This window comes from Rhinolophus sinicus, chromosome 14 (genome assembly GCF_057876585.1).
Source record: "Rhinolophus sinicus isolate RSI-liver-muscle chromosome 14, RSI-T2T, whole genome shotgun sequence".
NCBI lineage: Eukaryota > Metazoa > Chordata > Mammalia > Chiroptera > Rhinolophidae > Rhinolophus > Rhinolophus sinicus.
Window position 1 is genome coordinate 186800637 of NC_142514.1, and position 21151 is coordinate 186821787.

At 58.3% G+C, this 21151-nt stretch overlaps 2 protein-coding genes across 7 annotated transcripts in view; both read left to right on the top strand.

Moving 5' to 3' along the window:
- The first annotated feature begins 679 nt into the window (after positions 1-679).
- On the top strand, positions 680-14447 carry LOC109460373 (tumor necrosis factor receptor superfamily member 1A-like). 4 transcript variants are annotated; one of them, XM_074336903.2, is made up of 12 exons: positions 680-829; positions 3086-3173; positions 4321-4446; positions 5366-5480; positions 6290-6334; positions 6881-6957; positions 8465-8575; positions 8952-8990; positions 9693-9718; positions 10564-10872; positions 12944-12986; positions 13852-14447. In XM_074336903.2, the coding sequence occupies exons 1-12, from the start codon at positions 791-793 to the stop codon at positions 14154-14156; spliced, it is 1323 nt and encodes a 440-aa protein (XP_074193004.2). In that variant the 5' UTR covers positions 680-790; the 3' UTR covers positions 14157-14447. The 4 variants fall into 4 exon arrangements, with proteins under 4 accessions (XP_074193004.2, XP_074193005.2, XP_074193006.2 ...); XM_074336905.2 differs by lacking the exon at positions 680-829 and adding an exon at positions 1232-1353 and having other exon boundaries at positions 13852-14302; XM_074336904.2 differs by lacking the exon at positions 6290-6334.
- A 2206-nt stretch (positions 14448-16653) lies between these two features.
- The window catches only part of CARS1 (cysteinyl-tRNA synthetase 1), a 45278-nt gene continuing 40780 nt past the window's right edge, over positions 16654-21151 (top strand). For 2 of the 3 annotated variants that reach the window (XM_019755657.3, XM_074336906.2), the window contains exon 1: positions 16671-16770. In XM_019755657.3, the coding sequence (XP_019611216.3) occupies positions 16746-16770 (25 nt within the window). In that variant the 5' untranslated portion in view covers positions 16671-16745. Of the gene's footprint in view, positions 16771-21151 lie in introns of all 3 variants that reach the window. The other variant, XM_019755659.3, reaches the window with a different exon arrangement.

Sequence of the window (21151 nt, forward strand, 5' to 3'; positions counted from 1 at the left end):
AAGCCAAGGTTTGCCGGCCACCACCTGGGGGAGGCCTGGAGCAGCCTCTCCCTCACCCTGGGAAGGAACCCAGCCTGGTGACACCTTCATCTCAGGCTTGCAGCCTCCAGACCTGGGAGGGACAGGTTCTGTTGTTTAAACCGCAGGGTCCCTGGTCCTTTGTTAAGGCCCCGCTAGCAAATTAATACAGGTGGGTGCCTCCTGGGCCACCCGGTCACCTTTGACTATAGGACAATTTCTTTCACATGACTAATTACACATCACTTTCAGGAATTCAAGGGATCAGAGGCACCGCCCACCTGGCCCCTGGGCCTGGGCGGTCCTGCAGATCAGATCACTCAGGAGCACCCCACAACAGCCCAGAGTGGAGCCCACGCCCCCCCGCGCGCTGCCCCCACCCCACCCCACCCCCACCCCACACCCCCACACCCCCACCCACCCCAGCCCCACCCCCACCCCCCACCCCCACCCTCCCCACCCCCACCCCCACCCCCACCCCACCCCCCCACCCCCACCCCCCACTCCACCCCACCCCACCCCACCCCCACCCCACCCCCCCACCCCCACCCCCCCACCCCCCCACCCCCACCCCACCCCCCCACCCCCACCCCCACCCCACCCCCACTCCACCCCACCCCACCCCACCCCACAGCCTCCTGCGCATGTCCGCAAAGGCCACTCCTCCAGTAGGGGTGGGGCTTTGGGCACCGTAGGTGGAGTCCGCTAGATTTCCGGAGCTCACAGCTGGTTGGGATTTCTTGTCACCGCCATTCATTCGCGTCAACCAACTATGTCGGTGCGGGGACTGCTCCTGCTGCTCGCGGCCTCGGTGAGTAGGGTGTCGCCGCAGAGCGGCGCCGGGAGGCCGGGTACGGGGAGGCTGGGCGCGACCTGGGCAGGCCCGGGATGAGCCCCCTCCGGGCGTAGCCTAAGGGAACTGTCCGGGGATCTCGGATCCCAGGCGCGCCCTGACCGCCCTGCCACCCCCATTCTTCCGGCCGAGGGCGGCTCGGGACACCGCGGAGAGGCTAGTAGGCCGGGTCCTCGGGCGCTGGGCGTCAGCTGGGCATGCGCAGGAGTCCGCGGTGTGGGGGAGGGTGGCGGTGGGGGGGGTGGGAGTGGGGGGGCCGGGTCCTCGATGTCTCCTACAACCGCAACACTGTTGAAGTCCCAGCCTATAGTTTAATGGAGTGCATGGCCGTTCTTATTTGGTGGAGCGATTTGTCTGGTTAATTCCGAAAACGAAGGAGACTCTGGCATGCTAACTAGTTACGCGACCCCCGAGTGGTCGGCGTCCCCCAGCTTCGTGGAGGGACAAGTGGCGTTCAGCCACCCGAGATTGAGCAATAACAGGTCTGTGATGCCCTTAGCTGTCCGGGGCTGCACGCGCGCAACACTGACTGGCTCAGCGTGTGCCTACCCTGCGCGGGCAGGCGCGCGTAACCCGTTGAACCCCTTTCGTGATCGTCCCCGTCCTCGTCGCCGGTCGACTCCCCTCGTTCGCGAGGGGCACTTCGGCGCGTCTCGGGACGTTGCGGTGGCGCTCCCCCGGGGTCAGGTCCCCCGGGGTCGTGCGCCGCGGCTCGGGCCTCCTGCGCCCCCCCCGGCGGCCTCGCCGGTCGCTCCGCTTCTCCGCTTCTGCGCCAACGCCGCCCCCCGCCCCCGCTACGCCCTCCGGCCGCCGTCACCCCCGTCCGTTCCGGGGTCCTCCCTCCCCTTCCGACCCCCGTTGCGTCCCCCGCGTTCCCCGTCGCAGCCCCTCGCTTCTCGGCGGCGAGGGGCCCAGGTCTGCGGGTGCGGGGGCCTGGTGGCGGGACGGGGGAGCGCCTCGGGTGCGGGAGGGCGGGCGGGCGCAGGCGGCGACGTGGGGGGGGGGGGCTCGGCGCCGGCGGCAATCGCCCGTCCCCCGCCCGGCAGCGCTGAGGTTCCGCCTCCCGCGGGCGAGCTGCGAACGCGGGGCCGGCGTCGAGGCGGGGGCCGTGGGACGCGTCCCCCCACGCTCGGCCGCCGCCTCTCTCCTGCTTCCTCCAGGTGCCTAACGCGTTCCTGCGCGCAGGTGTAAAGAAAAAAAATAGTGTAAAGGAACGTTTCTGCATTTGGGTTTGTCTGATGGTTTCCTGTAAATAAATCCCAGTTAGGCACTTTGGGCAAATACACCTCAGAGGTGATGTGTCATCGTTACGGTACCATCTCAGGGGGCCCAGGACCCATATCTGGTGGTGTCGCCTTTGGTGTCTTGTGGGACTTGCTGTGATACTGTGTAAATACTGTCTTTCCTCAGACTTTCAGTTACTAACGTTGGTTCTTGCCTGAAGCAGTTACTACTGTGGTGCTTGCAAACTGAGTTTTCTTTTTGAAACCCATCTAAATGCCTTTTTCGGTTACTTTTTGCTGTATTTTTCCCCGACTTAATCAGTGCAGCATAAACCGGTAAAAACTAAAAATAGAATCTCTTCAGTTTGGCTGTGAAGGAAATGAAAGGATCTGGGGGACCCAGCGGCCAAGGAAAGTAACAGGCGGAATAGGAGGGAAAAAGATCACAGAGAAAGTACCACATGAAAACCACCAAGTAAGACGGCAGACGTGACTCTAAATAGGGGAATAACCCAGGACATAGCAATAGGGTCAGCTCATTCATGAACTTTCACTCAGGTTGCTTTGGAAAGAAAACTCATCCCTGAGCTGTGCCTAAACGGCGGTAACACGGGACTCACACAGGAACCCAGGAGGGAAATGAAAGGGCAGAAAGTAGGTGCCAGGCATGGCGTCAGTCGGGTCAGGGCAGGGGTGGCATCTCACCACCAGATAAAAGAGAATTCAGCCTCGGACGCGGGGCAGGGAAAGATGTGAACACGCAGCTGGTGGAACCCTGACCGATGTTCTAGAAGAAAACCAAATGCTGAGTTGCAAAGGGTCCCGACCACACAGGACCTCCTTCTGACCAAGTTCCGAGAGTCTGCTCCCTTGGGGGCCCACCCAGCAGGGAAGCAGTGCCCGCCTCTGCTCACACGTGTCCATCGAGAACATGTACGTCCATTAGGAGCAGAGGCCTCTCGGTAAAGCCAGTCTCTCTTTCTGATGGAAGGTGACCATCGCGACCAGTGTGCCCCCGTGTGACCCTGACAAGTACGAGTTAAAGAGCCTCGGCCTGTGCTGTCACCTGTGCAAGGCGGGTGAGTCTCGGGATGCCTTCCAGAGCCGTGGGGCAGGCCTGACCTGGGGGGCATAGGCGGCTTGGAGCAGAACTGCAGGCTGCCCTGGCTGGGCCTCGCCTTGGCAGTCTCCCCCTGCCCCCACGTCTGCACCCGCCTAGTGGGGCGCTCCTGTGAACAGAGGGGTTTGTGTGCTTGTTTGAAAGTGGGCGAGGTGCCTTCAGCAGGGCTCGGAGGACAGAAATGGGGGTGTATGCACAGGCTGGATGCCCCCTCCTACCTTCCTGTCAGGAGTCTTTCTGGGGAGCCTGGTCGGAGGCCGTCTGCCCCACGCCTGCACCCCCATCTACTCACACAGGCAGCTGTGCACACTCTCAATGACTTCAGGGGTCTCCTCTTTGCAGGTCCCAGTCACACACCTGCACCCGTCACCATCTGTACCCCCCGCCCACACACACCTCCTCCTGTCCATGAACCTGTGTCTTCACAGGGAGTCTGTCTCAGGGCCCAAACATCACAGCGGGACCACTCAGCCCCGTACCCTGTCCACATGCCCCAGCACACACACCTGCATTCACACACGTGCACACGCACACCTGCACACACCACACTTAGGAACGAATGGGACACACTTGGTCAGGCGTGACACCTGTGACCTCCTGGCATATGTACCAGGTGCGCGTTGTGATGGCCTTTCCCCTGGGAGGGTGCGACTGGGCTCAGATACAGTCTCACACGAGGTGAGCACCGGGCCCAAGGGCTCCTCGCGAGTGGGTCAGATGCCTGTGTTCCTGGACCTCTGATATCCCCTTAAATTGGTCTGGAAGCCGCTGAGCCTGCCAGGTGGTCACGGGGTGGGGTGGGGGTGGGGTGGTCTGGACGCACAGGCCTCTGGCTCCCGGACAGGCTCCATCCATTTACACGAGCTGCAGGATAACGGTGAAAGCCCGGGGTGGGGGGTGATTTACTTCTGTGGTTCCTGGGACACATGCAGTGGGGTGTCAGTCCAGAACGTTCCAAGGAGATAGGAGGTGAGGGTCGGCTCTCTCCAGGAGCCTGGCCACCAGGTGCTGTGGTTGCTCCTGGAGCAGAGGCCTCGGGACCAGGTGGGGTCTGCGCTCAGATGGCTGCCCAGAGCATACGCCTCCCCTCTGTGTCTCCCTCACAGGCCAGTACGTCACAAAAGACTGTGACAAGACCCACCGTACGCAGTGCCACGAGTGTGACTCTGGCACCTTCATGGCCCATCCCAACAGGGAGGCCTACTGCCTGCCGTGTACCCAGTGCCGGGAGGGTAAGTAGACTGCGGGTGAGCACGGTGGGCCCTTTGGTTTTCAGAGCACACGCCCCCTTCGACCTGGCTCGTGGCATCCGTCCCACAGGCAGTTAATACAGATGAACTTGGTGACGGAGCTGCCAAAGCAGCCACCACCCAGAGTGTGTTTTCCCATGATGATACGTGTATATGGTTAAAGAATCAGTCTGCATGTTATCAGGATTTCAGAGTAGCTGAGCACAAGAATATTTATACTAACGTGCATCCCACTTTCTGTGTTTCAGCAGCAAAGTGTTCTTAAGAATGTAACTTCGGGGGTGGCTGGTGGTCTGGGGTGTGACCCCGTTTTCATTTATCTCTCACGTTCAGTTTATGGCTCTTCCAATTGGTAGAAGGGGAACGGGCAGATGCGTGAAGGCATTTTTCAGACCTGAGTGCACCCTAACGTTTGAGGCAATGGGCAGGCTGGGGAGTTCTGACCTGTGGCTGTGTGTGAGGAGTACGTAAGCACGCCCAGAGGGCTTCCAGAAGGGCGGTAGTCAGTGTGACTGCAGGGCTGGGGGTGTGAGGGCTGCTCTGCGGTCCCCGTCCTCTGTCTGCTGTGTCACAGCCGGAACACAGGGTGGTGGTGTCCTTCCTTTCTGGGACAAACAAGATGGAATGATTGGGGGTGTTTCTGAGGATTGGGCTCTGTCCCCCATGCTCATGTTGTAAGGGCACCCTCTGGCACCCCCACAGACGCCACAGGTTTGGGGGTCACCCAGCAGCCTGTGCATGGACAGCCCAGTGCAGCAAATAAGGCCTGGCGGCTACCTGGTCGTCCCTAAGTGTTGGCAGGGAGGGTGAGAACAGACACGATGCAGCTGGATTGGTCCAGTGTGGGTGGGGACAGAGCCTGTCCCCCAGTGACTGACCCTCAGCCTTTCCTCTTTAACAGATCAGAAGGAGGTGACCTCATGCCACCCGACCAGGGACCGGCAGTGCCAGTGCATGCCGGGGATCTATTACTGTGACTCAGTGGACTGCATGGAGCAGTGCTACCGCTGTACCAGGTGCCAGCCTCGGGGGTATGGGCACACCAGACAGGCTTGGGCTGGGTCCCCACACCTCCATTCACGGTTTGTTTGCTTTCGGTCACTTGTGGACCGACCCCTCCTGGCCCCTCAGTCTCCCCATCTATAAAATGGGGCTCATGGTAGCACCTGCCGCGCAGAGGGGTCCTCAAGGTTAAAGCAGACAAACCACCTGGATGTTTCCACCTGGAGGCCAGCCTCAGTGACCCCTGGACCATGGATCCATTCATTCAATGCCTGTGAGCCCGCTGTGGCCGTGGGTGGGATGCATGCCTCAAGTCCCAGCGGTGCTGGAAACACACACACAGTGACAAATCCCTGAGGGGCTCAGCGCGAGGACTGTTTAGACAGGACTCTCAGGCAGAGGCCTGATGGGGGAGGGACGGAGGGGCCATGGAATGTTCCAGAAGGAGGAGCCCTAGGCAGAGAGAATAGAGTGCTGTGCCCTGTGACAGCTCTGAGTGACCACTATCGCTGTTGAGTGTCCTGGGGCTGCTGTGACAACACCACAGCTGGATGGCTTTCAGAAACCACAGAAATGTGTTCTTTCACAGTTGTAGAGACCAGAAGTCCTAAATGAAGGTGTCGGCAGGGCCACGCCCCCTCCCCCGAAGTCCCTGGGGAGGACGCTTCTGGCCTCTTCCCGCTTTGGGTGTGGCCGGCACTCCTTGGGGCGCCCCTTGGCTTGTAGACGCATCGCTCCAACCTCTGCTTCTGTCTCCACGCCCGGCGTCTTCTCCTGTGTGCCTGTCTCTGTGTCTGCACATGGCCTCTCTATCTGCGTACAGATGTCCCTCTTGTAAGGACGGTGGTCATTCAGGCCGCCTGCTCTGGTAGGACCTCATTCTAATGCAATTACATCTACAAAGGCCCTGTTTCCAAATAAGATTTCATTCTGAGGTTCTGGGTGGACATGGGTTAGGGGGGGACATTGTAGTGGTAAAGCCACTTAAAGAATAGCTCACTTTTGTGGGCACATCGTAGATTCTTAATTACAACTCAGACCATGTTTGACTGGTGCTCGTGTATCTGACAAGTGCAAAGTGAGGGCTGTCGTCAGGTCAGGTTTGATCAGGGCTCCAGCACCTCTAGACGTCGCTTGCCTGTCTCCTTCTCCTTGGGCTTCATCTCCAGGCTGACTTCCCTCTTGGTAGAGATCCGGCCACAGCAGGTCCAGTCCTCACAGCCACACCCAGTTTTATCCCGGGACAGAGAGATAGAATTCCTGAGCTTTATTTGCACTGAACTGATTTGGGTAGATAGCCTGGGAAATGCCTGGCACAGATGCCCAGAGCCTGGTGGGTCAGCCCCCATGTGGGGAGCTGGGGCTGGGCCAGGGCAGGGGAAGTAACCTCGGGGTTTCTTCTCTTTCCTCTCAGGTGTAACGGTGCCACCCTTCATGCATGCAATGCCACAAGTGATGCCATCTGTGCTGCAGAAAGGAACCCAGTGCCAGGTAAGAAGCTGATCTCATCTCTTCAATCTGGGTCAGCAAACCTTTCTGCAAAGGCAAGTGATTTAGGCTCTGCGGGCCGAATGGTCTGTGTTGTCAGTACTCACCTCTGCTGCTGTCGTGACAGAGCGGATGCAGAGAGCAAACGGATGTGCTTGGCTGTGTGCTAATAAAACTTTATTTGCACTACTCGTCGGTGGGCTGGGTGGAGCCTGTGGGCCGTAGCTCAGAGACCCCAGTCTTGAGTAAGCAGAATCCTTGGGGACTCCTTGGGCTTCCCCATCCTTGCCACCTGAGTTGGGGTCCTGTGGGGTCAGGCTCAGCTTCCCGGGCTGACCGGGTCGCTCACTGGTGCCGTCCTCCTCACGTTCCACACGCAGCAGGTGGGGAGCTGAGTGGCTGGCTCCCAGGCGCTGGCAGGTTTCTCCTGTAGTTCAGACTCTTCCCATTGCCTCCGTCTTCCCCGATGTAATCCGTGAGGACGTGCCAGGTTCCTCGTGGGAGGCGGGGGTTGTGATCCTGGTATGTCGTTTTCCATACACACATACAAATGACCCCGGTCGTGTTTGCAAACGGCGGTCCCTTCCCCTGCCCTCATTGTCACTTGGTCATGTACCAAGCGCCTGTGGAAGCCTGGGACTTTCTGTCCGTCTGTCCTTGGGCCTGTCGCACTCTGGTGGCAGGCCTTGACATCGGGGGTAACAGTCCCCCGTTTGTTCTTAGTGATGATGTCAGGGCTGATTTGGACTTTGGGGTGTCAGTTTCCAATTCAGAGTCAGTGTATTGATTTTCATTAAAAAACAGTTAATTCAAACACTACAAACACTCAAATAGTTACTTAATGCCAAAAAAAAAAAAAAAGAAACAAACAAATTAGGAAGGGCTCCACCTAAATATAAAGAAAGCATTAGAATGGAACCGTGGCATCCTGTGAAAGAGTCACTGGGGTCCCTCTGTCCTTCATGGGGCTGTCACAGTCCCGATGGACCTGCCCCGCCCCCATGTCTGAGTGTCTGTGGCTCTTACTGGTGCTGTGCTGTCACCAGGGTGAGACCAGGACACCTGAGTGGTCTCAACAGACATCTCCCCGGGGTGGACCCTGGCCCATTCCTTGGGTCACCATGCTGGGCCTTCCACAGTCACTCAGGCCGTCCTGTCCCTCCTTCCACTATCCAGGCTTTCCCTCCTGCTGGCCCAGGAGTAAGTCCTGCAGCTGTGACCACTCACACTGGACCTCTCCCTGCTCTTCGGGCGGGAGGGACCTGCTTCTGCTTCTGAGAGCAGGACACACAGCCTGTGAGCCGCGGTCCTTATTGAGACCTGGGATGGAGGAGCCTGCCCTCCTGGCTCCCACCAGGCGGGTCCAGTTCCCCCTCAGCAGGAGAGCGCTCTGGGGCTTGGCGATTGGGGTGCCGCCCTCGGTCCTGGGAGCAGGCGCTGGCTTCTGCAGCAGGGCCTTTGGCCAGGGAAGCGTGCTTACCCCGCTCCACCACCTCTTTCCTCCGTCCAGGAAATGCAAACATGGATTCGTCCGTCCCTGTGCCTGTGTGGGTGCTCGTCGTGGTGGGCATTGTCGTCATTGTCTGTGTGATTGTCAGCATCTATTGCTGTAGGAGACAATGTAAGTTAGAGGTCGAGCAATCCCAGAGAAAATTAGATCCGACCCCACTGGGAGCTCCGGAAAGGGGACCTGGGGCAAGAGGTCCTGATGGGGGGTTTTCATTTAAAATATGGGACACTCACTTTCTAACCCAGGGGGCCTCACTGGGCCTGAGCTGATGCTCGGGGGTAGGGGCCTTCAGCCACGTGCTCCCCAACCAGACGCAGGGCTCCAGGCTCAGGAGGGCTGGTTGATTGCAGATGGCGCATTTGGGGTGTCCTCGGCCAGGAGTAGGGAGTGACTGGTGCTGCTGGGCCAGCGGGCAGGGAGGGCGGGCGGGGCGGACCCTGGGTGCTGGTGAAGGGCACTGAGTCATCTCACCTCTCTGTGTTGCCAGGCGTGCCGCTTTCGCAGCAGGTTGTCAATTTCTTGAAAAGTAAGTATACCTTCTTGTGAATTCCATGCCTTTCCTTTCTCTCATGGAACTTGTTGTCCAGTTAATATCAGTTACAGTCACGTGCCACTTACTGACAGGACACGTTTTGAGCAATGCATCATTAGGCGAGGCTGTCGTGTGCCAGCGTCACAGTGCGCTTACACACACCCAGGCGGGACAGCCTATGGCACCCCTGGGCTGCACGCTACAGCCTGGCGCTCCCGGGCCACCCGCCTGCACTGCACATTACTGCACAGAACAACACGGGATTAACCAGCACAAGAGACATGATGCCGTCCAGAGACACGGTGAACACGAGACGCATGAGGCTGCTGCCGGGCCACACGGCGTGCAGTTTGCAGCAAAGTCTGTATAAATAGAAGAGGGCGCTGTACCGTAATGATACAAAGGGTAGTAACTACATAATGCAGAACGTGGTCGTGTGTTACCATTGTCAGGCACTATGTGCTGTACGTAATCGTACCCACTGCGCGTTTATGCGGCTGGCAGCCCGGGAGGCCACAGACACGTGGGGAATGTGTTGCCCTGTGACTGTACGATGTCATTGTGCAATAGGAAAGTTTCAGCTCCGTTGCAATCTTCCCGGACCACCGTCGTGTATGGGGCCCATCCTTGGCCGAATCGTCACTACAGCGATAGCATGACTTTGTTTCACTTCTCTCTCTTCCTTTTGATTTTCAGAAAAGTCGAGTACGCCAGGCAGCTATGTAAGTATCACCATGGGATTTGCCCGGTGGTAGCTTCAGGAGTGGATGTCAGTGGGGACACCCCAGGGTGGGCGCGAGGCAGCAGCCCAGGCCCCCACCTGCGTGCACAGCTCAGCTTGTGGGGTGGTGTCTGCATCCCCTTACTAGAGCCCCAGAACGTCTGTGCTGGGAGAAGACTTAAACTCTGCTGGTCTAGACCCCTGAGTGGAAACTGAGGCACAGAGGGGCAGTCGGCTTTGTACGGGTTTCCTGGGGCTGCCGAAAGAATTGATCACACACTGGGGGTGAGGGGCTGAAAACAATAGGAACTTACTGTCTCCAAGTTCCAGAGCCCATACGTCAAGAATGCAGTGTCAGCAGGATTGGCTCGCTCCGTGGTCCTTGGGGGGGACCGTCCTGTCCCTGTCCTCACCCCTTCTGGTCTTGCCAGCCATCCTTGGGTCTTTGGCTGTAGAAGCATCACTCTGCCTCTGTTGTCACACAGCCCCCTCCCCATGTGTCTGCATCTCTGTCCTTATGAGGACACCAGTCATTAGACTCAGGGTCACTCTCATCAGTATGACCTCATCTGTAAAGGCCCCATTTCCAAATACCATCCTATTCACAGGTAACAGGTCAGGTGTAGACATCTTTTGGGGGCCACCATTCAACCCATGATAGACTTGTCCTGCGATCCCCTGAGAGTTAGTGGCAGGGCTGGGACCTGACCCCTGGAGTATTGTTCTTTGACATTGCACAGCCCTAGCGTACCTTCCAGACAGCTTGGCATTTCGTTCCTCAAAAGTGGCTCTGGGGGAGCTGTGCTACAGGACCCTGTCACCAAAAGTAATTCCAATGTCCTTTAGTCATGGAGCTCCAGCCTGCCCAACGAGATACTGCCCCCCATGGGCACCGAGAGGCTCCCACCAGCCATTGGTGTGAACACGTCGCTATTGGACGAGGGTTCATCCTCAGCGCCCAGGGCCAGGACCCCCCCGCCGACCTTTGAGGACCCCGAGGACGGAATTGAGCTGCAGGTGCTGGTGGCCGGAGGAAGTGACACTGCCCCAGCCCCAGCCCCAGCCCCAGCGCCGACTTTACAAGCTCAAGCTCCCGCTGCCTGCGGGCCACAGCCCCGGGCCGAGGCGTCAGCACCCCTCAGTGGTTTGCAGCAGGTGAGTGACACATCTGCGTGGGTCTGGCTGCCAAGGAAGCCAGGTCCGGAGCACGTCCTGGGTGCAGGGCTGCGCGTTAAGTGCTAACATGCGTGCTCTTGTAAGTTCTCATGAGTTTCCTGGGGCGAGTACAACAAAGCACCACAGCCTGGGCAGCTGAAACATCAGGAATTTATTGTCTGGAGGCTGGAAGTCCAAGATCGAGGTGTCGGTGCGTCTGGTTCCATCTGAGTCTGTGAGGGAGCGTCTCGTCCGGCCTCTCCCCTGGCTTGTGCTGGTTTCCTGGCGAACTCGGGACTCCTGGGCTCGTAGACGCATCCCGTGGTCTCTGCCTTTGTGTTCACGCGGTGTTCCCCTGCGTGCGAGTGTGTGTCCACAGTTCCCCACTCATGGGACACAGTGACATGGATGAGGGCCCACCCTAACAAGTGTCTCAGCTTTACTGTCTGCAGTGACCCTCTGTCCCAATATGGTCCATTCATAGCTGCTGGGGTTAGGACTTCAGCACGTGAATGGGGGACACAATCCAACCTGTAACAGCCCCCAACACTCACTGTTGTCCAAAGGGTGTGACCCGGGGGGCACCGAGGCTCAGGAGGTCCTCACCCAGGTCCCACTGCTGGGAGGAGCTGCACCAAAGGGCCCAGCCCATGGCTGCTGGATCCTGTGGCCTCCTGAGCACGTGAGGTCTCCTAGGTCATGAGGCCAGACTCCCCCTGTGTGCCAGGTGAGGCGACTGGAGAAGACGGGGTGTAGGGTGTAGGGAGGCGGGCACACACACCTGCAGGGCAGGCTTACAGGGCGGAAAAGACACCCCATCCAACCGTGCAGGGAGGAGAGTGACTGTCTCATCCTGCATTGTGGGGCTGTGGGCTGGGGCTGTCCCAAGGCAGTGACACGTGAATAGGGTTTGACAAGATGAGAAGACGGCCGCTAAGTGTCCCTTCAGGGAGAGGGGACAGTGTGTGCATCCTCCCAGAGGGACATGGAGCCAGTGTTTGGGGAATGACGAGGACCCCGTTTCTGGATCCTAAAGGCAGGTACAGGTAAGGAGCCGAGGGTTAGCGTACCCAGGAGAATGTCAGGGGGCTCCCGTGACATAGGTCCTTGGCCCTGTGTCCCCTGGGACGGGCATGGACACTATGCTCTGTGGGTTGTGTGCCCTCACACATCATTTCAGAGACGGTCTGTGACTTGTGTCATATTTTTCCAAGGGGTCTGAGGCAAGTAAAGTGCAGGAGTTAGAACCCCCTGCCCATGTCAGCGGAGGAACTGGGGGGTCAGGTGATGTGCTGGGGTCCCTGGGGTTCCCTCAGTCTGTGCTGTATCCCATTCTTACCCTACTTGGGGCTGACCAGGCACAGCACAGAGAGGGGAGTCACATGCCGGGCCAGCCGTGTCAAGAGGCAGAGCTGGGGTGTGACCCAGCGGTCCCGCCCCAGCCTCGTGCCCTCAGCAGGTGGCTCCATACTAACAGCAACGGTCTCCTCATCTTCAGCAGAACCGGGCATTTGGAGCGTCTCCAGCAGCTGCTCCTTCAAAAGGGGTCATGTTCAGCCTGGCTGGTGCCTGGGACACGGAAATTGCATTTAGGTCCCAGTGCCTTCTGTGGACAGGTGTCCTCTCCCTAGTATTGTCCAGGGTAGAGCAGGTCACCCCCAGGTGACATCATGCAACTTTGACCTGCCCCCCCAGATGTCAGGAGTGGGTCCTGGGTCTGGGAAAGAGTCAGGGAGCCATACTCAGAGCAGCCAGGCCCAGGACCCCCGCCCTCCCAGCCGGGCAGCCGTGCCAACAACAGTGTTGCCCACCAGCCCCAGGCAGTGTCCTAGGGGAGCATGACCCGCAGCACAGGTGGGCTGAGCTCTCTGCTGCCTGTGGGCTAAGGGGGCGACTTCGCCGTGGGCGGACTGCCGGCCACCTTCTGGTACTTCTCATGTTCCTGGAGGACCCCCTGCCCCCCCGCCCCCCCCCCCCCCACAGGAACCCAGACGGCGGTTCTATCTCAGTGCAATTCCTCTGAGGACGCATCTATTTCTCCTGGAATGATTTTATTCTCTTCTCTCCCCAGGAATATGAACATAAATATTATTTGAAGGACACTTCCTGCGATGGTAAGTCACGTGGATTCTTCATTCATAGCAACTGTTGAGGCATAAGTCTCACTTGTTTGGTGTCAATGCCAAGGTCTAACGTCTTTATTTCTGAGAAGGGGGAACAGCTACCTACAAAAGCTTAGGGAACTTTCCTGTGGCCTCAAAAGTCACCGCAGTGGCATTAGGGAAGACAGGCGTTTGTCCAGTACAAGTTTTGTGGGGGTCGCAACAGTTGAATGTGGCTTTTATTTCAGAACACAATCATGGTTTTAAGAAACAGTGTGAGTGGTGGTAGGAATTCTTGGGGAACCCTGGGTCAGCACGCCCCCTGCTGGCTGTGATGCTGTGTTTTTAGTGGGACGGGATCTTACTGAGCCCACGCTGCACGTCAGGTGCTTTCTATAATCTCACGCTCTGGACCAGCTCTGCGACACCACCCCACTTTACAGATTTAAATACAAGACAATCTGAAGCTCCGAGAGATTATGGCTCTCGCCCCAGCTCCTAAACATGGCCCCTGGCGTCACCTTCTCAGTGCTGACCACCTGTGGCCTCTCAGGCTGTGGTGGGAGAGGAAGGGCAGGGCCACCCGCAGCAGACTTCATCCCACCAAGCTGCCGACTACCCGGGGTCCTTGGTCCCTCCTGCCAGCTTCCTGGGGTCCATGATGGAGCAGCAGGCGTGTCGGGAGCCCTGCCAGGTCATGGCCCATCGCACCTCCTGGCCCCTGGGCCTCGTCCCTTCTTCAAGGGCATCTGGGGTGGCACTGGGCCCCCCTCCCCCTGGGCCATGGAGTGCCTCCTGGGTGCCCAGCTTCCAAGGGAGGTGGCAACAGCTCAGCGGGTGCTGTAACAGTCTCTTTATCATTTCTCTTTTTTCTCAGGCACCAATAGGATCTATTATGAATTTGGACATAAAGTACCAGAACGGAATTGGAAAATGTTAATGAGGTTTGTCGGACTTGAGGACAATGACATTGAGATTTGCGAACACGAAAATGCTGGCAATTTGGTGGAACAGCATCATAAGATGCTCGTGAGGTGGAGAAACAAGCTGGGACGGGAGGCCTCTGTGTTTAAACTCTTGGCCGCCCTCCATACAATGGGGCTCCACGTATGTTTGCAGAACATTGTCAACACATTGGTTGCTGAAAACATCTTAGGTAGACACGCCGAGACCTCAGACTAGACCAACTCTTTTTCTCGCACGGGAGTGTACCTCTGCGGTACCGTGGGTGGGTTGGGTCAGAGCTCGGGCCCAGTTCCAATCCCATTGGGAACTTCCTGACTCCCACATGGCACTGACGCTTATCTAAATGGATTCTGTGCGCAGCTTCCAATGGGGAGGTCAGTTCGCACACAAGCACGTGTGCTCCTCCGCCAGGCCCAGGTCAGTGTGGCCGAGATGGGCTGGCACGTCGTCAATTCCAGGGGCTTGAGCTTCTCATCGGGCCCCGTGTATAATGCTGGGGGGGCTCGCGTTCCTCGAAGCCCCTTCCGGGCGCTGAGGCCGAGAGAGTTGGTGGCTGTCTTTCTGTCCCCACTACCTCCTTGGTTTCAGAGTCACGGTGATGTCCCATCACCTAGAACATGGTGTAGCACTAACCTGTGCTCCATGAATATGTGTGTGCAATGACAGTCACCCGGCAGCCATTCTGAGCTGTCACAGACCTGGGTATACCTGTCACCAGGATCACACCGTCCCTCGGGTCTTCTGCCTGAGGATCAGACTGGGCTGAGACTAGACCCCCCATTTCTACGGCAGGATAGGCCAGGGTGTGCCATGATGACAATTACAGAGCATTTTTAAAGTGCCTTAAACTTCTAAAAGTATTGATGCGAAACATTGTTTTAGTAAAACGTAGAATAATTTAGCAGTACATTTATAGTTTTTCGTTAAATTTATTGGGATGACAATAGTTGACTTATAACTTTTATACCTAATAAAATTTATACTGAAATAGTGTTTTGTCTAATTCCTGTTGGGTGTGTAACCTCGCGTGTGATGGCCTTGGGAGGTGACGGTGCACAGAGGGAGGCACTGGCCGGGCCCCAAGGATGTGCTTTGTGGGGGCAGGGTGTCCCGAATGGTGAGCAGAGGCGGGAGAAGCCTCTTGTCTGGTTTGTCGTGTCCCCGCCCCCGGTCTCTGTCCCTGGGAATGATAGCTCCGTCCATCCAGTGCTCACCTCCCAATGTGAGCCCCGCCTGCCCCCGTCTCACCCCAAACTCAGCGGTCCTTGGAAATAGTCACAAATTGGACACTTATTTCCACCCAGTGCCGAGCTGCTTCAACTTCCAATTCATGAAAAAGGTAATTGCCACAACCACTGGTCTCTCAGTCCTGAAACTGTAAGAGACTGTTAACAGTAAGGCCTGCCGCTTTACAGTTAAGATAGGGTTAACCATAAGGCCTGCCGCTTTACGGTTAAGATAGGGTTAACAGCCATGGCGGCCCTGGGCTCAAGAACTGTTACTTTAAAGTCAGAGTAAGATTAACAGCCTAATAGCCTTGAGCTTAAAACAACCTAATGGCCTAATTGTTAGTTCCAAGATGTGGGCATAGAGACCAGATGTTTTATCTCCTGATATAGAAGCTTTTGAAGCGTATCTATTGTAACCTCTTTGAAGCATAGCACAATCTGCACTCCCTAAGACTTTAGAAATTACAGAATGTCTTAGTTATGTGAGAATTGAAGTCCATACTGTACTCCCTAAGACTTTAGTCATTACTAAGCTCCTAGAACTGCTATAAAAACCCTTAGCTTTGTAGGCTAGGAGTCCTTGTTAAAACCCGCTGCGTCGGGCAGAGACGGGGACCCCAGCTAGCTGGAAATAAACCTCGCTGTGTGACTTGCATTATCGTGTGTGTCTCTGTCTTTCTGAGGGGTGAAAGATTCCCGGACTTAACAAAACGTGGGTGTCTTCCCAGCCTCACCCCATCCTTGTCCCCCCACATCCCAGCCTTTGCTGCCTCCTGTGGCTCTCCCAGGTCTGTCTGCTCACCCACTGGCCCAGGCCACTGTTTATGCTGGTCCATGACATGGCTTCCTATCAAGCCTTGCTTTCCTGAATCCAATCTGCCTCCACTCTGCCCCTGCAGTGATAGTTCAGAGTACAAATCTGGTCCTGCCGTCCCCTGTCTAAGGCCTTAAGTGGGTCTGTGCCATTCGTGACTCGAAGACTATGCCAGACTCACCAGCCGTAGCCTGTGCCTCAAGCTCCATCTCAGGCCTGGGTGCTCCACGTGTCCCATGGTTGTGCTGAATTTCTCAGTGGCTTGCTTTCTGCTCGGGTCATTTGCAGGACAGTCCCCTCTGCCTGGAATGTACTCCCCATCCATCCCCAGGCCCTTCCTCTAAGCCTCCCTGGAACTAGTCCTTCCTCCAGACCTGAACGGTCCGGGACCACCACCTGGCTGGTCCCCACACCATTTGGTGCAATGCTCAAGTAAACACCCCAGTGTTGGATGGTCTGTCTTTAATGCCTATCTCCCCACGGCGGGATGCGAACTCCACCGCAAAGCCGTGCGCGGCCTCGGCGGGCCTGATGCCCCTGCCAAACAAAACACTGACCCTGGGGATTCTCCAGGGTTCCAGCCGCAGCCAGTAAGAACTACAATCCCCAGTATGCCTCGGGCCGACGGCGTGGGTGCCCGCTAGGGTTGCCTAGCAACCGGGCGTGTCCCACAAGGCTACCCGCGCGCGGGGCGGAAGTTCCGGGTTCGCTGTTGCATCATTTTTTGGGAAGCGCTGCGATTGTTGACCCCGGATTCCGAGTATGGCAGGTTGCTCCGGGGAGCAGGGTGAGTACCCGCGACGGAGCGGGCGGGGATGACCCCCAGCCTGTGGGGGTCGGGTCCCCGGGCTGCGCGAGGCGCCGGGTGACCCCGCGCCGGGGTGGCGGAGGGGAGGCTCCAGGACCCCAGCAGCCTGGGCCTGCGCTGCTCGCAGCCCGCGGGGACCGACCCCGCCCCGGGCCCCGCCGACGCCGTCCCCTGCCCGGCCTCCGTCCCCTCCTTGGGTTGAGCCAGGTTGTCGCGCGCCCCAACGCGGGCGGTGGCCCTGCGTGTCCCCGGCCGGGCTGCGCTCCCTGCAGCCGGACTTGGGGGACTGGCAGAGCAGGGGCTGGTTTTGGCCTCCGCCGACCCCGCAGCGTCCCGGGGGTGGGGGGGCGCGCGAGGGTGACACTTGGGACAACGTGCCGAGGAAGCCTCGGGGAAGCGACACACACGAAAGGGCTTGGGGTTTACGGAGGCTGTGCTCGGGGGCTGCAAACAGTGGCCGTTGGACCGGCCTGGCCGGGGGTTACGCCCCCACTTTATTGCCTCTGGGAGCTTGGGGAGCAGCTCTGGCTCTGACACCGGGTCCCTCGTGTCACTAGGGTGGACGGGGGCGTCTGCAGGCTGATGTCGGAGAGCTCTGGGTGTTTTCTCATGTCCCCCAAGCAAGATTGTAGGTACTGGAAAGAGCAGAGGATGCTGGCGGGTCGCTAACAGTCTGGGGCAAACCTTTCTCGGGAAAACCTCTCCGTGTGTCCTTTCTGTTCTCTTGGCCGAGGAATTAGATACCAGGTCTTCTGAGACGCCTCCACCCTCGTCTGCTGTTCTGGCTGCACAAGGCTTCCTCCACCCCCTGAGGTCCCCTGGCTCCTGAGGGTGCATTGGGGTTCTAGGTGGGGGGCTGGCTGACAAGGGAGGCACCCAGAGAACAGGGCTGCTGTCCCATCACCTTCCAGGCGCGCCGCATGCCACCGGACAGGTGGGGCTGGATTCCAGCACCGTCTTCACCTGCCCCAGAGCCAGGCAGCCCTCAGAAGTCCACCCAGACGCCTATAAAATAGTAGCGTGTTTCACAGCCCCGACTCCAGAGCCGGCTGGGCTCTGTCCCGGCTCTGCCCCTTCCTCAGGTCCAACGGGGTCACCCTCCTCCCTCGGGATGTGTGGGTGTTAAGGGGCAGTGGGTGTAAAGGACTTCGAAGGGCCCCTAGCACGGGATAGCAGCTGTCTGGAGGGAAAGTGGCAGCTTGTTTCTTTTTTTTAAAATGAAAGTGTATGCTGGGTCATTTTTTAAACATAAATGACATGTCGTTTTTCTTTAATTGCTTCAGAACTGGAGGCTTCTGGAGTCTTGGTAAAAGTGGCGTGTGTTGGACATTGAGGCCTAGGTTGGGATTCATCGGCCTTCAGCCCATTGCCGGCGTTTCGGTCACACCTTTGAGTTTGGGAAAGACCATCTGCCCCCCCCACGTGGAGGATGGATGGGGGGGAGTCCACTGAGGCAGGGAGACCAGGAAGGACCCCAGGCGGTGATGGCCTGGGCCACTGTGAGAAACAGGTGCCCAGCTTTAGCCCGAGTGTGGGAGGATGGCCGTCCATTCCCTGGGCTTGTGGCCAGGTTTGGGGCAGAGACTTGATGCCTGGAGACACACTGTGGACAAGTGACGGCTCGACTGCAGGGTCTGGTGCTCAGGAGAGAGGTGGGGGTAGACGGGGCGTTGGGAGGAGGGACCTGTGGGCAGAGGCCCTGGGTTCCCTGAGGGGAGCCATTGCCCCCAGGTGGTGGAGAGCAGGCTGCCTCTCTCCTCCCCGATGGAGGTTCCAGGGGGAGGGCAGGCCTTCCAGAGGCTTTTCCAGCCCCCTTTCAGAGAGCCACCTGGGCAGGCTGGACATCCCCACAGGAAACAGGTATCAAGGGGACCCAGGAGGAGGGACCGTTGTGGAAGGCGGGGCCAAGGAAGCTGGCGGAGCCTTTGCAAAGGGGTCCCAGGGCTGGGTGCTGCCAGGGTGCTTCCCACAGCTGGTAGGCGCTGCTGATGGGCTGGGACTTACCTGAGTGGGAGCCGAGGAGGAAGGTGGGAAGGAGGTACCCCACGCAGGTTTCAATGCTGCTGAAACGAGCTGGGGAGGGAGAGACGACGTGCCTGTCCTTTCACTCAGGACTGCGGTTCCTCTGATGTGAATTTGGTTCCATCCCTGTGCCGTGTACATACCTGGTTCCTGCGTCGGTGTGATTTTAGTAAAGGTTTCATGAAGACTTGGGCTTTCTAAACTGCTGGCCACAGTCCACGTTTAGGAGAGTCGCGATCCGAAGGCGTCCCCTACGCCATGTTCGTGGCCGGCACTGCAGACTGGCCGGCCACGTGGACATTCCCCTGGTTGTCGGGGCAGGACTTTGCTCTCTGGAGCAGTGTGTGCGGGGCTTGCCATGGGGACCGCCACTGCAGATGGGTCCCCGGTGGGCGCCTCAAATGTGACCTTGGCGTTCATTGCAGGCTGGCCCAAACCCTGACCACTTGGAAGCTGACCTATTTTCATTTGTGTCCTCAAGACACGCTGAGCGTGGCGACGGCAGTTACCCCTGCCTGTCTGCCCCCGCCCCGGAAGCCTGTCCTCGGGCTCCCCGCCTGGCTCCCTGCCCTGCCCTACGGATGGTTGAGGCTGCGCCAGGCCAGGCGTGTGGAATCCCTGGTAACTCTCCAGGGTGATTGTCAGAATAATGGGGACCAGGGGTGATGGCACTAATGGTAACCATGCAGGCTGACTGGGCATGGGCTGTGTGCCAGGCGGCATTTTAACCTTTTACAAGTGTAATTTCACTGCTACTCACCAGCTTTACGAGGCGAGATGTGTGTTGTCAGAAGCTGGTCTCGCCCCGCCCCAACTACTCGTTAGAGTTTGAAAGCCTCGTATTGCTTAGAACGTTTGGCATGCTTTTCTTGTTATGAAAATAACACATGCTTATTGTAGAAAACGCCAGCGAGCAGTGAAGGAAAAAGAGAGAAGTCCCCTGCATCCGCTCACCCGGGACAGCCGCTGTCACCATGGGCCAGTTCCCTGGGCGTCTGCTCACCAGGATGCATCTCAGCCCATAGGGCGGCCTCTGTCTGCTTGCAGATCCCGGGCTTGGGGTGGGGAGGGAGGGAGGCAGGGAGCAGGCCGGCAGATGCCCTGGGGTTGGGGGGTGCTGCCGCTGTTTCAGAATGGTGCGTCCCTCTTGCTGCGTCCCCATCCCTCCTGTTGCCTGCGGTCCTGTCACAGATAGTTGTACAGGGACACGTGGAGCCAGGGAGAGGGGACATGGAGGGTCAGCGTTGGGAGAACAGCTTCTGAAAGGCGTCTGGGCCCCTCCCGCTCCATCTACCTCTGGCAGGTCGTCTGTTCTGTCTTTAGTGAACTTAACTTTCTCCTTCCGAGAACAGGAGCGGGGCCAGCAACCACCTGGCAGACCGGGACCCTGGGAGGAAGGTGCCCTGTGGGAGAATGCCTTTGCAGTTGGGTTTTCCCGTGCCCAGGACTGCCTTGGCAGGCGCTGCCTTCCTTCTCCCTGGGACTCATTGGCAGCAGTAGCCCTGAGGCAGGGGTCACGAGGGTGGCCCCCTCCACAGGCGAGCGGGAGGTACAGATCCACCTGGGCTTCCCGCGCTGTCTCAGGGGGAATCCACGCAGACCGGACACGGGGCTGCTCCCCAGGAGCCCACGGGCTCGGTCCTTCCCCTGAGCCACCTGCTCAGGGGAAGGAAGGAGAGCTGGGGTGGTACTACTCAAGGCCGCCTTCAGGAGGGACCCCTCTGGGTCTCTCTGCTTCCTTTGGCCGTTCCAAGAACTTGTTCTCCGTAGGCTATGGTGACACAGAGCAGCGAGCGCCCCCTGCAGGTTTCAATGCTGCTGGGGTGCAAGCAGCACCCTCTGCAGATGTGCGCCTCTGGGTACAAGGAGCGCCCCCTGCAGGTGTGCGCCTCTGAGCGGCCAGGCTCCTCCAGTTGAGAGAGTCGCGGGATACAGGCAGGTGGACTCAGCGGGTCCCCAGCCCTGGTCCCTGGGGTGCTTCCCCCGAGGGCTTATGGGTCATGAAATGACACGGGAAACCCAGCCCATCCCAGGAGCCCTGCACTTGGAGATGACCTGCTGCTCGCTCATTCACTCACTCAGCAAATTTATGGAGTGTCTAGAATGTTCCGGGGTTAGTTCTAGATGCTGAGGTTGAGTGAATGAAGCGGATAAAAATTGCAGGGGACGGGGCAGACGATAAAGGGAAGAAAGAATGAAGCATATTAGACAGAAATAAGTTCTGTGGAGAGAAAAAGGCGGGAAGGGTGTTGGGACTTCGGGGCTGTGGGGTCACTTGGAGCAGTGTCCAGGGAGGCCCCCTGCGGAGCCCTGAGGAAGGGAGAGCGCCAGCTGGCCT